Source organism: Argiope bruennichi, chromosome 4 (assembly GCF_947563725.1).
Source record: "Argiope bruennichi chromosome 4, qqArgBrue1.1, whole genome shotgun sequence".
Lineage (NCBI taxonomy): Eukaryota > Metazoa > Arthropoda > Arachnida > Araneae > Araneidae > Argiope > Argiope bruennichi.
Window position 1 is genome coordinate 126,430,905 of NC_079154.1, and position 16,808 is coordinate 126,447,712.

Here is a 16,808-nt window from a genome sequence, read left to right on the forward strand (position 1 = left end):
TTTCAAAGAAATATCTTCATTATAGAGGTAAATTTGTTAAAGACAAATATTTAACAAGTTAACCTCCATCGATTTATTTTGATGAATTTATCGCTACAAAGATTTTTCATAAAAATTCTGTAAAATTTTATGACTTGTTTTTTTTTATTCATTAACAAAGAAATGTCGTGGCGAAAGTTCATAGTTCATTTAAAAGATATTTTGAACAAAATTGCCCAAACTCAAAAAAACTAAATATGAAATGAATTTATAGAGACGGCTTACTTCTGTTCATTCGTGCAGATATACTTTGTAAACAAACTTTCACAACTACCATTTAGTACAGACTTTAGTAATATTTACGCTAAAAAGATTAATCTAAATATTTATTATACGAATGATCTAATTAAATTGACAGTAAAATAATTAATTGACAATAAATCATTTTTTCTGAAGCATTTTTAAAAAATGTATAAAAGTGGCCAAAACTTTCTAATTAATCTCAAAACCCAAAATAAGAGAATTCTTGAAACGAAGGCAAGCTTGATGTATATAAAACTATTAAAAAAATAATTACTGCAATTTTCTTGCTTTCCTATTGAGCAAAATTATACTTGTATTTAAAATTCAATTCACAGTGTAATTGGCAACTCATTTTCTGTATGAAGTGAACATATAAAGAAGTTAGAAATATAGCAAAAAATTCAGAGTCCAGGAATTAATTTTAAATAATTTTTAAACATATCTTTTATAGAGAAATAAATTGAATAATAAAATTATTTATACCTATATAACCAATTTGAATCACCTGATGAGATGCAATTTTTATATTTAGATTAAGACATATATAGAATAAAATGAAGTAGAATCAAAACCAGGGCAAATAAATTAAAATTCCATAAAAAAAAAGCATCTGATTATGAAATAACAAAATATCTTTCCAATTATTCTATTACATTGCTTTCGTCTTTAATCTTTACTAAGTAGAAGTTTTATTTAAGAAGGAATACCGGCTTTTAAATGGCATTACATCACCTGTGACAGTTAGACTGTCTGATATGAGAAATTTAGTTTTTGTTACTTCGTACATTGAAATATAAACGAATGAAGTGAGAATAAATAATTGAATAAGTCTTGCATCAGGGCATAACTCTGAGCTAAAAGAAATCAGAAGTTAACCAAATAGTTATAAAATGAAAAAGAAAATTAGTAACTGACATTGAATCAATTCTAGTCTAAGATCGACGAGTAGCTCTGCTTTCAAAAAATTACCATAGAAGAATTAGAATAGTGTATTTATCAATGAGGCAAGCAGATTTTATCAGCAGTTACTGATTATTCAAAATCTACAGATTTTTTGATGCTTCTCACATTCAGTCTTTTTTGGTATATACTATCACAACAAAGACGAGTCAGATGATGTGAAAGATGATTATTGTAGCCAGAAATGTTATATCAAATGAATAAATGATCATGAAATAAAAGAGCCAGTTCAATATTCATAAAATTCTCATTAAAGCAATCTCCTAATTCAAGGGAAAATAAAACTATAGCATGGATATATAATGGATAAGAAGCATACAAGATAGTAACCCTTATTCAACAATTTACAACTAACCACTATTTGTGCTTTTTAACTTGTGCAATCTGCTCTTGGAATGAGCATTATAAAACTCAGTCAATGAAGTTTGCTATATCTTATTACAATTAAAAGCTTAAAATGCCTTAATATTTGAATTATTTTCACTAGGTACTTTCGCTACTCTATTGTTTTAAACTAATATTTATGTCTAATGATAATGTCTATGGCTAATGATAATTCGACACACAATACTCAATAATAATGATTGAAGTTTTCAAAAATTATCATAAGTTGGAAATAAGATGTTATCATATTTCAATACGAAGAATATGTTAACTACAAAAATGGCATTCTAAAAACTTTTCAAAGCCTCTGGATAAAAATACTGGAACCCTTCCTCTAAAAAACAAATTCCCAAAATATGATTGAGAGATTAACTTGGACGTCTTTCTACTCTATTCTATCCGATGGAAAGAAAAGAGAAGTGTTTTGAAATTTACCGAAGAATCGCATGTTCATATAAAAGAGCACCGTCGCGCGCTCATTTTTAGAACCATCGGAGATGCAGCACCGCTGGAACAGTTATTTAAGACCACAGGACGTGCTCGACACGTTTGTAGTTAGTTTGGTCCTCTTTTGTTTTTTAATTTACATATTTACATACAGGTAAGCCCAAAAATGTCCTCTTTGCACAAACTTTCAGACACATTGCTCGAAAAATAGGTTCTCTCTAATGATATCTTCAACAACACTGGATGACTCGCATCGGCCTCCCTTCTAATTGGATTTGGAAAGTTCTGCATCATCAAATCTGACGACAAACACTATTTGTCTCTGTACAATCATATGTTTCTTTATGAGAAACTAATGGAATTATTTGGCAGCTCAAGAACAGTTCTTTAGCATTCGACTTAGAATGCACATGGAATTCTATTCAGAAAATAAAAGTAAATGAAATTCAAGAAAAAATCGACTTTGAAGAAAAGTTTTAACAATATTTGAATGGATGAAACTTACAAAATCACTCAGTTCACCTCGTTCATCTTATAAGCTTCTTTGTATTACTTGAAAATGTGTCAGTATGAAAGTAGAGCCTTACTGCCTTTTTTGAAAAAAAAATCAATTCTTTTTTTTAAACCTCAACAAGCTTTTGAATATTTACTCTTTTTCTTTTCCAGCAAATACTATACAATTTCGAATAACAGCACGCAATCTTATTTCCTTTTCTGTTCTTAGTAAAAAATATGAACACTTTGATTCAGATCCTTGTAAGTCAATACCCTCTGAAGTTCATAGCAATTTCCTCTCCTCTCTTGTTACCTAAGCTTCTATATTCTTTGGCAACTCGAGGCATGCCACTTTGGAATGTTTCCTGCATCTTTTATTCGATTTAAGAAAATAGTGATTATCAGAAGCGTGCCTCCATGCACACTGAATACGTCTCATGATTGCATAGAACTCAATGAAAGATGAAGACGACGCTGTCTAGGAATTCTCGGTCCCATCTTCCCACGCATCAGAGACAAGTAGAGAAAAGGAAACGAAGGATGAAGAACACTGAGAGGTGGTCAGATCGCAGAAAGGAAAAAATTACGTTTCTTGACGAACACCGTGACGTCAGGACGGGGCTGGGAGGAGAGGGAATTATCCGACGGGGACGACTTGGGAGCGTCTCCAGGTGGGAGGCCTGTTCTTGTTGGAGGCTAGGCGAGCTGCCCTGAGCAGGCACGACCTGAGCACGGTGTCGAGGGGATGCTGTCACAAGATGGGAGGCAGGAAGGTTCCTGAGTCCTCTAGAGGGTCTTTGTGCTCGAATAGGCGTGGAACGGGATCGTCTGAGCTATATTCTCCCTGCTTCAGTAACACTGGAAAAAAGAGAGAAGAACTGTAAAGAATAAAACTGTAAAACATCGAAGAAGAATATTCATTCATAGAGGCAGTCACTAAAAAACAATCAATGAAGGTATCTCCGGCACATTTCATTAATAAATGGTAGATCATGTATTAAAAATAGTTATAATCAATTTAAGAAAAGAGAAATTCAATATCAAGGTCCAAAGCAATATACGGGGTGTTTCTGAACTCTTCGTACAAACTTGGTGAAGAGGTAGGAAACATCAACAGAACACAGAATCACATAGGAAACTAGGATCCCTAAAGCCGCCCTCAAGTGATAAAGAGACATAAAGACAAAGCAGGGATACAATACAAAACGCAATATTATAACTTTATTGCGCGCGCACACACACAAAAATAGTATAATAGTAAGAAGCATTAGAGGAGGTTTCGAAATTCTGCCCTTCGGGATTTATGCACGATTGATACCTATACTGCATGGACTGGTGAAAGATTTCAAATAAAGAATATCGACTTATTCGGCATTCTGGAAATGGTTCATCATCACTTCGCTCAGGTGCCGGTTATAATGATAAACCTATTGATCTCGCTTACAGCGCCATCTTTTCATTCGGAAATCTGCTTTCTTGTGCGATTCTGATTTCTATTGATGTTTTCTGTTTCCCCTCCAAGTTTGTACGTGGAGTTAAGAAACACCCTGTTGGGAATATAAATATACTTTAAAAATATATTGGGGTTTTAAACGTGTTCAATTCGTCTGTTGTGTGGCATACATGCGATAATGCTTCGTACATAAATTGAACTAGTGAAAATGACTGTTTACTTTACAGTTGTTAAACATGAGAATATTTTGGGATGCTGCCATCATATAACTGACAGACAATTTAACCTCGTTCGCTAATCAATATATATGGTGTAACGGAGATTGCATTCTTTTGTCATTCGATTAACTTAGTTGTTAGCTCATGTGCATGATTAAGAATCATGATACAATAACTTTAAAAAAACACGATAACAAGTACTCCTCAATACTTTCTACAGGAATTTTAGACATGCTTGTTCGTTTTGAGTACTTCCTTTATACAGCTTTTAGTATTTTCAATTGAATAGTAGCATCGGAAAATTGTTGTCCTTCGTGGATGATACAGATTTCTACCGTCGGCATGCTAAGCTCTTATTATTGGATCACAATTGCTAACGCAGAATATTCTGTGGAGTCACCGTTATAATTGTTGGACGCCACTTTAGCAAAAAGCAGCTTTTCTTAAAAATTTTTTAAGGGATTCATGTTATTAATGTTACAATGCTTCATTTTATCAGGATGAAACTTTTTTCCCCACGTATTATAGTAAAGCTTTCGTTCAAATACTCAAGGTTTTACTTCCCAATTATGTTGTATCTTGACATTTTTGTCAATCAGACATTAGAAAAAGTAAGTCCACGTCAAGAATTACAGAACAGCTTGAGACATTGATAAATAAAAAATTAACATTGCCATATGAAATCATTTTTTCACAGAGATTTGACTGTCATCTGTATAAAAATCCATCTAATGATATTAAAAATCCTTCAAAGGTCCCACTACGATTTGTCGATGCTGTATAAACACTGAAGCCCTCATTCAAATATTTTTTATCCACTAAAAACTTTTTTAATCTGTCTCTAAATCCACTCACTTCTATTACATTAAGATTGTGACAATTACTATGATATTTAATTGTATCTGATAATGATTTTAACGTATTATCTATCAGAATAAAGAATGAGTTCGGAAAGGTTATGAACTAATTATGATAGAAAAGAATTCCAAATAATTTTGTTTAAATGTGAGATATTGTACACAAATAGTATGATTCATCTTTAAAATTACTATGATAAATATCTTTAAATTCAAATTTTTTTCAACTTACAGCACAGAAGAATATTTATGGTAATTTAATTGCGAATTCATGCTTGATATTGTTGAACTGTAAATATTGCTACAATTTCTAATATTTCTTCCCAGGGTAATATGTCGCTTGAGAAAGAATATAATTTTACAGATAACTATAACAGTTTCTGAATGGATATCATATAAATAACTCCTCGACTTCAGCAATAAAATCGAAGATTCCAGAAACTACAAGAATCTTGATGGCAGCTCCATTAGAACTCGATTTTTGTTTAAGACGCTTCTGTATACAGTCTAGATAATTATAAAAGCCGAGAGATAAAGCTAAGAAGTTCATATTTAGTCAGTTGCGTCCAAAGACATGAGTAATAATCGAGCAAAGTCAGATTAGTTGATTTCTCTTTGAAGGTTTTGTGATATTAAGGTTTTCTATTACAGATTTGCAGCTCGTGTACTGCTGTTTACTGCAAGTGCTGCTTTGTACACACTTAGTCTGTCTTTTTATTATTGTATGTACGAGTTGTTTTTTTTTTTTGAGGGGGGAGGGTTGTAGAATAAAGAATCTCTTTTATTGTGCTTGTTGGAATTTTTTGTTGTTCAACTCATCTTGAAACATTTTCGTAATGATATATTATTATCTAGTAATTTTTCAGAATAACATGATCAATAATTTGAGAATTTGGGGTACAAAAACAAATATACTAAATTTCATTTGCGTTCATTTTTTTTCAGATATAATGTTCATAGATAAACCACTCCTCTTTGTCTCAGTACTTGCAACATTTGCTGTTACTGAACAAATGAATTGGTAAACGACTATGTATACATTTCCTTCTGACTCAGGCAAATCTGAAGATTCATCCAATTATAAATGCAAGATTTTTCATCGATTTTAACACAGTTTGTTTTTATATTTGCCGCGCAAAAAAGTCAAAATACACATTTTTGAACAAAACCTTCTTCTTAATACTACTTAAATTTTAGATTAAAAAAATAACTATCTTTAGTTAAATATAGAAGTTTCTTGAATCGGAAGTAGATACTAAAAATGAAATGATAAAATAATCAAGGAAATTTTTCAATCAAAAAACGAATTAAACTATAAATTTAAATCTTCTGCAATCAGTGCCAGATGTGAAGTATTGCGTTATCCAAATTTTATCATACAGGTTTAATTTAAAATTAGTTTGCTTTCTTCATAAATTCTATTGAAATATGTACTAATTTTCAAAATATGAAGTTTTTCAAGAGAAATAATATTTGGTAATAATTGCAATCTATTAATTCAATATTGAAAATTAACATTTTTCTTCTAACTAAACCTAAGAGTAAATTCTTTAAAAGGCCTTTTTTATATAAATTATATATGTATTAATTATGAATTAACTAAAGAGACATTTATGACTTTTGAAAAAACGACTTTTTGTAAGCAGGAAGTAATTCAGAAACGGCTTTTCATTATTTATCATTTATGCTTAAATCCTATTTGAACTTCTAATTCATGATAGATCACGTATGGAAAAAAATTTGCATAAAATAAATTGGGATTTAATGGGCTAAAACAATCAACTTACTGTGAATTTAATGTGGAAAAAGTATAGTAAATTTATAATTATTGCACTTATACAATTATTGCTTATATAAATTATTACTTATTTACTTATTAATTATTTACTTACATAAATTTATACTTATTGCAACTGTAAAATACACAATTAAATATGTAAAAACCAGCAGAATTGTACTAACTGAAAGAATTTAAATATATGAAATCTGCTTTATTGATATGCACCATGAAGTTTTTAAATTATTAAGCTGCAATTGGAAATTCTATAAAATGAATATTTCTTTTTGCAGAGACAAATTTCAAAATTCCAAGTATATTTTTTTTCTCCTTGAAATTATGATATTTTACTGTCTATTATGAGGATAATATTCTATTTTATAATCATAAAAAGATAAATTATTTAAAGGATGCTATATATAAATTATCAAGAAATTTGTTTAGGTAACTGGCTTTAAATTTACTTAATACACTGCTTCACAATAAAATAACTATAGGATTAGAAATTCACACTCTAAGACTGCTTAATGTATTCACAGATTAAAATATAAAATTTGTCGCCAGCTATGAATGGTAAGATGGATTCATATAGAAGTAACGGGAGATCTTCATACAGTCATAAATGTTGTTCCCATTTTCAAAAAATATTTGCATACTTTCCGCCTGTGATAAACAATTTCACCAAAAATATAATTTTTTTCGGAAATATAAAAGGAGAGTGCAGATTCCGCTATCAGTTTCAGTATGATAAATTCCTGAAAATATTTCCGAATTTTTAAGCCAAATTATTTTACACGTGGTATGAACTACGTATACAACATTTATATCTTTTATGTTTAAAATAGCCGTATACTATATCGATTAAAAAGCCTGGAAAATTTTCTTGGAGTAGATTTTCCGTGAATAGGCTTCATTCAGCCGTCACCACGACCGTTTCCACTGTCAATGGCAAGTATACTTACCCTCTCTTATTTGAGTGCTCAAGTCAAAATTTTAATTACTTCTATAATATATGATATTTAACAGAAAACATTTTTTTTTCTTTGAGCCCAGTGGAGTTCCACTTATGAAAGAATTATAAAGGTAAATGGGTTTCCCATGCAGACACGTACGATTGGGGTGGTCGGCAGAGTCTGCTCAGCTGACGGCATCTGGCACTGACCGCATGTGGGGAGTAGTGGGGGAGAAGGGAGCGGACTCACACGACTCTTCGGAGGATGTCTTGCTGAGCGAGGTGTAGATGTAGTCCTTCCGAGAAGAGTCGCGCAGACGCATGTTGGTCTTGCACGCCTTGTAGACGCGGGGCATCGTCGAGCTGCTGCTCACTAAAAAAGAGACAAAATGGCAACCATGAATTATGCACCAGTCGTTACAAATGCGTCCATATTTACTGTAAGTTGTCTAAATATGGAATGGCAATAAAGCGATTTTTATAATAAGACTGCTACATTGTTAATATTTTGTCAATCTAACTTTTCTCTTTGTGTATATGCCACTTAACTGGTAATATTTAAGATGCTGTCACAGGTACATAATCTCATACACTCTGTGAAGATTCTTAAGAAATCATGAAGAATAGAGGGCAAAAGCTGAGTATTTCACAAAATATTGATTACAAGTTACCAGTTCAGTGGCATATACACAAAGGCCAAAAAATTTGGGTAATTGACAAAATATTAATAGCAATGCACTAGTTCAATGGCATATATCATAACGGTAAAAAGCAGAGTGATTGACAAAATATTAACTGTAAGGTAATAGCTCAGTGGCGTAACTGGCAAAATATTAATTGGGAAGTACCAGATCAGTGGCATATACACAACAGGTAATAACTGATTGATTGACTCAGTAATTGCAAGGTATCAGCTCAGTGGCATATGAGTATTAATATATTCTAGGACTGCGCACAGATCTTCATCAAATTCACGTTTTTTTTTTTTTTTTTTTTTTTTTTTTTTTTTTTTTTTTGTCTAGAGATTATGCAAACAAGCGAAATACTATGTATGGTTTCGTGAAATTCAATCGACATCATTTCTATCGATAATAGTAAAAAAATATCCGAAAAGAGACGAAGACTTGTAGTGGTCTAGATGTGATCGACATGAACATTCTCTCGAACATATGGCAAGAACTAAATTACTGATAGGATACTTTCAGAGAAGCCAATTATGAGAAAGACATTTAGATTTTTACAATCACATTTCACTTGCAACTACATATAATGAACTATACATTTTGACCAATTAATTTGAACCCAACATCCATAATTTAAAAATGGCAGCAATTTGATTGGTCTAGTATTAATTACCAACAGTATTTAAGAACAATTAAGTGGAAGAAAGTTTTAAAAGAAAAACTCTTTATATCAATAAAGAATAATTAAAGGAATTTGTTCAAATTCATAACTTCTACTTTCACTTGTCTTTATTTTACTTTTACCTTTAGCTCTACAAATCACTCGAATTATTCATATATGTGGGAGGAACACCCCTAATGTATTTAAAATATAAAAAATCTTAATAAAATAGCATGTTTTTGACAGTATGATTCCAGGGTACAAAAATAATACCAAGAAAAAGATTTAATCGATCTTAAAAACTGTTGGTATCCGAAATGTAATTAATATCTTGTAAGAAAAATCTGTTGGAAACATAAAGATTTTTTTTCGTGATAACAATTTTAGAAATCATATTTTAAAAAGTATAAGAAAAGACTTTAATATAAAATATGCATAATAGCATGTATTTAAGACCATTTATCATTGTGCAAAAATAATGAAAGTGAGACACACACATTTTGACAAAAGTAAAAAAAAAAAAAAAAAAAAAAAAAAATCCTTAAAAATTTAATTGGGAAAAATATTGAATTTTTGCTAAACAAAAATATGGCATTTAAACAACAAACTAAATACTTGCAAAAAGTTCCATCATCAAACTTCTCAACATTTTTGATTCATACGAAATAGCTTCGAAAAAAAAAATCTTTAATAGGATAATCAAAGAAATTATACAGATGGACTACCACCTCTATAAATGGAAATGAGCAAGGTAGTTTTAAACAAAAATAAATTCTAGGCATGGCACTTTGACGGCAAATAGCTGTTTTAGAGACAAGTTTCCAAATTTCAACTCTCCTATAAGATGATCATCTGAATTTGATTCCAAATCAAGGTTCAACCAATTCTAAATAACCAATTCAATGCACAACTAATTCTTAAGTATATGAATGAATTATAAGGGAAATTTGAATGTATTTCATAACTCTGTATATATGTAAAAGCAGATTTAGATAATAAATGAGTGAGTGATTTTTTATCATCCTCCCTCTGACCAGTGTAAAGGTCAGAGAGAGAGAGAGGAAAGCATGATGGACACTTAAGAACCTTTACTTTATAGTCTACTACTGTTAAAGTCTTCTTTAGTTAAAATTTAAGAGATATTTTTACTGACAGCAGACATAGAAATAAAATTTCTTCTCATGCAAAGTAAAATATAAATACAGGTTTGTAATTAAGATTATTTCATTGAAATGAGCAAATCCCAGGACAAAGATATGAAGGATATTTTTCGAGTTCAAAAATTTAACACATATATATTTTGGAGTCCATCATAAATTTTAAAATATCAGGCGATTTATTAAGTAGAAAATTAATGAAAGACTATGAAATAATAACTATCGGTTTTATAAAATTTCATTCATTACTAAGATCAATAAAAGTTACTCTGTAAGCTTTATCGCTCAATTTCCTTCAATTACAAGAATATACAAAAAGGGGTTATCTTAAAAACTGTCTAAATATATATAGTTTTTTTATTGCATTTAGAGACGTTTCTCTTACATTTCCTGGGTTGTTGCGTTTTTTTGTTGGCTTCTTTTGGGGCACTACTTTTATTATTATTGTTGTTGTTGTTCTTGGGCTCTCTGGTCACACGAGGGTCTTTCTTCTCTCGGTTGTTCTCCTTGACAGTCGAGGTGGATGTGGTGGAAGCCCTGCGGTGGGCCGGCCCCCGGTTGCCTGACAACCAGCGGTGCCTGTGGCTCTCTTCCGGCTTCATCCGCTTCTCAGGGTCCCATCTGAGGGAAACGGAAGCAAAGAATTATTATTTAAATACTTTTGCCCATTAGCATGCAAAGGGATGTTACACAGGATTTAAAATATTTACAAAAAACTTAACATAAAAATACATCTCAAAACACATTTAAAACATTATTAATAAGCACTGTTGGATATAAAATATCATCAAGCAGTTGTCGAAATTTAGTTCATAAGAAATATAAGAAATAAATGTCATATAAATTTTTGTAACAGGATTGCATTATCATTTTATTAGTTAAAGTAGTACTTGATAAATAGCACTTAAAACCAAGAATATTATAACGGAAAGGTATAGTTTATCTCAAAAAGAGTGTTGTTTTTTTAAATTAAGTTGTTAAAATATAAATATTTTGTTACCACAACCTATCATTACTATAAACATAAATTTTTACCTACATTACCTAACACCATACACAATCTGATTTTTAGAGCTCTTTTCTGGTTTGGGCGGATAAAACAAATATTATTTTTTAAGGAAGAAGCATGTAATAGGAACAAAGTGCATTTATAAATTAACATGCATAAAACAAGAATTGAACAATAATACTAAAAAAGTTAACGGTTAAGTTGCCTGATCAATTCCAAAAGATTTGTTCCCTTCTATTAGGAGTTTGTTCTCATTACACGAAAAGCATTAAAAGTCAAACACAGGCTTTTGACAAATTATTTGTAAAGATATTTTCTGAGGTGTGAAAATTTGAAAATTCTAGGAGGCTAACCTGCTGATTTTCGCAACCTAATGTGGTATTTATTATTTGTAATCGGGCATAAAATAATCCACGTGCGTCACAATATATATAAAGAAGCTTACAGGAATAAGTACATAAATATTTTAAACCTTGCACAAAAACGTTTAATAGAAGTTAAAAGATAATGTAAAGCAAATAAGAAATAGATGAAAACATTTAAAAACAAGATACACATAGACACACACAAAAAAAAATCAAAACATAAATACCAACACGTAAACAAACACATACAGAGAATTAAAAGTTTTAAATTTCAATTCTGAAATTAGTATTTCAAAGAGGAAAATCTAGATATAAACTGAAAACACAAAAAAATAACACACAACCACATATAAAATAAAGAGGTAAAAATATCGAAAGAGAATGAGAGAATGAAAAGGGTGTATAGAAGAAAACAATAAAAAAATGAAAGCAATATTAAAAACAACACTAAGTAAAGTAATATAATAATTGGCACAAAAATTATTGACAATAGTATAAATGCAACATTGTTTATATTTAAGAATATGAGCAAATTTTATAAAGGATAATAAATATTTGTATTTACAAATGAGATCAGAACGATTGGCCATTCTTTTGTTGAAATGCCGCTATTGTTAAGTAATTTTTCGCCAAACTTGCACATGCAGGCGCCGAAAACTAATATACTCAATGTCTTGAGTTTCGGAGAAACAATCACATAAGTCAGTAAAATATTTTTAAATGTTGACAAAAATCACAATGGCGAGTACGAAATTGAATTCCTTCATCTTAAAAGTGATTATAGTGCGAGTAACTCATTAAGTTATTTATTTTTTAACGATGTATTGTTTATTTATTTTGATGACAATTCTTTTAGAAATTTTTCTTTCGCCCTTATAGTTTTGTTTTCTCCATATTACGTTTTCCAAATATCTTTTTCTTTAATAATAATAATTGTAAATTGATACATTATTTTTGAAATCTTTTATTGGAATGCTTCTTCCATGTCTCAAATAAATGAATAATAATTGTGATTAATATACATTAACTTCATTATTTTTAAGACATAATTCAGTTAATACAAAAAACTTTTGAATCTTCATATTTTCTTTTCCGGTAAATCTAATAATATTGATAACAGAATCGAAACGATCATTAAACGCAAATAACAGGAAAGAAGGATCTGACCAAATAATGAGGTAAAGTTGAGTGTAACCATCTTCCATCATGCGCACCTGTTCCTTTCATCTAAATAATTTTATTAATATATACCACTTGATATACTCGGCTTTGCCCAGGATTAATACTATTGAATGTGTGAATTTTTTTTAATACGCATAATTATTGAACTTTCTTTAAAATGAGAATATTTTCTACTCCTTTAGAAGCCATGAAAATTAGATTAGAAGTCTTAAATTTTCTTTATCCCTTTTTAATTTAATTTAGAAGTACATCAGAATACACCCATAAGACTAATTAATTAACAATCTTTAGTTTTCAAAGCATAAAACGATAAAGAAATAAATATTTTCCTTTGAAACAACAGGCGAAAGAATTTTTGAGCCTTGCCTCATTGCTGTGGCAAAAAACAAAAAAGAAACTGCGCAGTCTTTAAAATTCAACAGGTGAGAAAAATTATTCAACACACTGCGCATACTTGAATAATTTTCTATGCCAACAAAGGCATTGTCTCATCGGTGCTGTCAAATATAGAAGACATTTCTCTAACTAAGTATTTCTGCACTGTTCATTAGCACATACCCTGTGCTCCTGTTTGCAAAAAATGGAAGGTTCTATGCAAGAAAAATCAGGAAACAGTTTTCTTGACTATTCATCCATTTATTCACATCGAGCCACACCTTATTTATGTACAATTTCCGATAAACAATTCCATATCACGGTTACTAATATTTCTTAAAGACAAAAAAAAAAATTCTTTATAAACTATGAATTTCACGAGAAACTCGCTGGGTTTCCGAGTGATTGTTAAAATAAATTCGCTCTGCTTTTCCTCGCGAGCTACTTATCGCTCACACTCACGTGAACGTTTAATTTTTCTTCGCTGCCAAGCAGACAAGAAATCTTTTCTGCATAACTTTCAAGACAATGGGAATGCATTGCCATCTGGGGCAAGAAAGTGAAACTAAACCCGACAGACGCTCTTCTCTAAATATCATACTTTTCCCATAGCTGTAGAAAAAGAAATAGATTCGATAGATGAGATAAATAGTTTTTAATTAATAAAAAATAACCAATTGGTTAATCATCACGAAACTTTCTAGGGACCTTCTTGATGCCTCAGTACATCTGTTTGAAAAATTCAATAAAATTTATCAAATAGATTTTTAATCTATAGAGAGCACACACAAACAAACATTGTTTTTTAAGTAGAAGGTGAGCAAAAAGTCCATAAAAACTTAAAAAATTAATAAAACCTGGAAAATTAAGCAAATTAAAAAATGTTTTTCAGGTATATGTCGCGGGATTTTTTTAAGATAAGAAAAAAAAAATATTAAAAAAACATCCGATAGGTGGCGTTTCGTACATAATTGAAAGAGAAGAGCTTAAATAACAAAAATAATATTACCAAATCATTTACTATAACAGTATGTGCTCCACATGTCCGCCACCACCCGTGATAACACTTGCAGGCGTGTCACAAATACAGCAACAGCAGAGTGCAGCATGTATGCATGATAACTCTCGGCGTATTGCATCTTTCAATTCCGGCAGAAGGATTGATACACCCGGGATTTTAAATTTCCCTATAGTCAAAATCTTCTGGTGTCAGATCTGATGACTGAAGAGACCATGAAAACTTGCAACGTCTGCTAATGATTCTCTAGTCCTCAATCAATTCCTTGATTGGAATAGTAGTTTGATTTGTTGTCCCATCTTGCAATAACGTAACAGTAGAAGGCGCATCTTTTTCACGCAATCATGGAACAACCTTTTAGAGAAAAGCTTTAAATAACGTTGAGCATATACTTTCACCGTTTTCCACCCATTTACTGGACATTGTGTTTCAAAGAAATGAAATCCTGTGCTGAAGGACACTGTGGAGCCACAACACAGAGTGACTTTGTGGGAATACAGTGGTTCCTCAATGTACACTCGTAGATTTGACATGTCGCCCAGAAGTGACAATTATATGTATTAACATAGCCATGGAGAGTGAAATGAGCATCATCTATCCACAAAATGTTAAAGATCCAGGAGGAATCTTGTTCAATTTTGCCGAGAACCCACCTCGCAAAGGCTTTTCTTTCTACGGTATCCGACGGTAAAAGTTCATGGCAAGACTGTAATTCTGGATGAAGAACGTAAGTATTTATAATCGCCTGTCTCATTTGTATATTTCCAACTAAGTCGTTGGTACCAGTGTCATCTGTCGGCAGTTCTTTGAATTTTTTTCTTATCTTAAAACAATCCCGTGACGTATCAATGCTAAACCTGCAAATCGTTTTTATTTTCGTCATTTTTTCGGGTTTTATGAAGTTTTAAAGTTTTTACGGACTTTTTGCCCACCCGGCATATGGATTTAAAAACTTATAAAACTATATCATTTTCATATTGGTGCTTCATACAAATACTCTAAATTGGATTAAATAAAATGAAGTACTTCAAAACCTTTGGTTCAATGGTTACCCATATCGATGTAAGATGACAGTGAAAAAAGAAAATGATTAAATGTGTTAATAAATTACATAAAAATAATCCGTCTTACTGTAGGCATCCAGTGAGAAAATTGACGAAATCCTCGTCGTTGCAGCCCAACACAACACCCAGCGTCTTCGAGCAAGGCTTTCGCTTCTTACCTTTGCTATTGGTGAGTGTGCGAGGAACACCTTTGGAATCTGACGGGAAGAATAAATTATTTTTAAGAAGAACAAGCATGACAATATTTTAGGCCTGATTAATTTTATTTAATTTTTAAAATTTGTTGTTAATAATAGAGCAGCGATAAAGTGTGTACAAAAAACATGTCCAGATAATATCGTCACAATACATGGCAGTAAAAGTTATTTCAAATTTTGATGAATTTTTAATGACCGCATCTTACTCAAGAATTAACTACATGCCAAATTCAGTCGCCTTCAGTTTATTGGACTGTTCTACAGAGTGTTTTGATTACTCTTTCTTTTTTTCTACCGTTTTGCAGTTTTAATAGCTTAGAAATACGTCATTCGAAAAGAAATTAGGCCTTCTTCAACCAGAAAAACAGAAGGTTCCCGGTTTAAAAGAGCTGATTATAATTTGAAAACTTCACATGAGTAGTTCTAATTCAATCCGCATTAAAGCAAGCAAGACTCTTTCCTTTTCTTTATAGATGAATAAAATATTTGTAAGGACCCTTAATAATTCTACGGATAAGCATATTATAATAATTCTTTTGAAATTTAGAGCCTTTTTAGGTTTTATTAAATGTTAAATTGATAGAAGAAGTGGAATTCCATATCTCACAAAGCATAAGATTTGTATTTTGAAAGAATTGAAAAAGCGTAAATAGCAACCAACACACAAAACATCTTCAACCAGTTATAACTTTTCAGAGCTTCATTAACCTAAAGAAAAATATAAGAATTTGATTTCTTTCATGTGAATGAAATTTAGTATTAATTGCTTGTGGTTCGCTCGGCATTATCTCTAACTTTTAGGTACTCCGGTTATTTATGATAAGAAGTAAAAAAAAAGTAGTAAAATAAGAAGAAAAAAAAATATTCGAAAATATTATTTGATTCTTAATCATTTAAGTAAATCCAATTTTATTCCTTTAATGAAGTTAATATTTGTCATCAACAGTTCAAGAAAATTAGATTGTGAGAAAATAATATCTTTGTTTTGAGATCTTATCACAGATGTCAAGCAAAGCATTTATAATTTTAAGTTCATTCATTCAACCAAATTTCTTTAGGAATAGAATTTTTCTATCAAGCTGATAATAATTTTTACAGCTAATAATACAGTTTGTACTAATTTTTGAATGATAATTTCTCTGGCCATTCCAAATACCCATGATCATGAATTTGAATATTTTATCGGTATTTCTTATAAAAAGTGAACAAAGAAATAAAGATGTTTTTGCACTTTCAGTATTGCACAAAATTTTCAATGAACTGACAGTTTTC

At 30.8% G+C, this 16,808-nt stretch overlaps 1 protein-coding gene across 1 annotated transcript in view; it reads right to left on the minus strand.

The window, feature by feature from the left end:
- Positions 1-859: 859 nt before the first annotated feature.
- LOC129966438 (dual specificity tyrosine-phosphorylation-regulated kinase 2-like) overlaps positions 860-16,808 on the minus strand; it is a 78,966-nt gene continuing 63,017 nt past the window's right edge. Inside the window, exons 10-13 of the mRNA XM_056080861.1 lie at positions 15,407-15,536; positions 10,712-10,947; positions 8,076-8,198; positions 860-3,426 (exon numbers count right to left, since the gene is read on the minus strand). Of these exons, the coding sequence (XP_055936836.1) occupies positions 3,320-3,426; positions 8,076-8,198; positions 10,712-10,947; positions 15,407-15,536 (596 nt within the window). The 3' untranslated portion in view covers positions 860-3,319. The remainder of the gene's footprint in view (positions 3,427-8,075; positions 8,199-10,711; positions 10,948-15,406; positions 15,537-16,808) is intronic.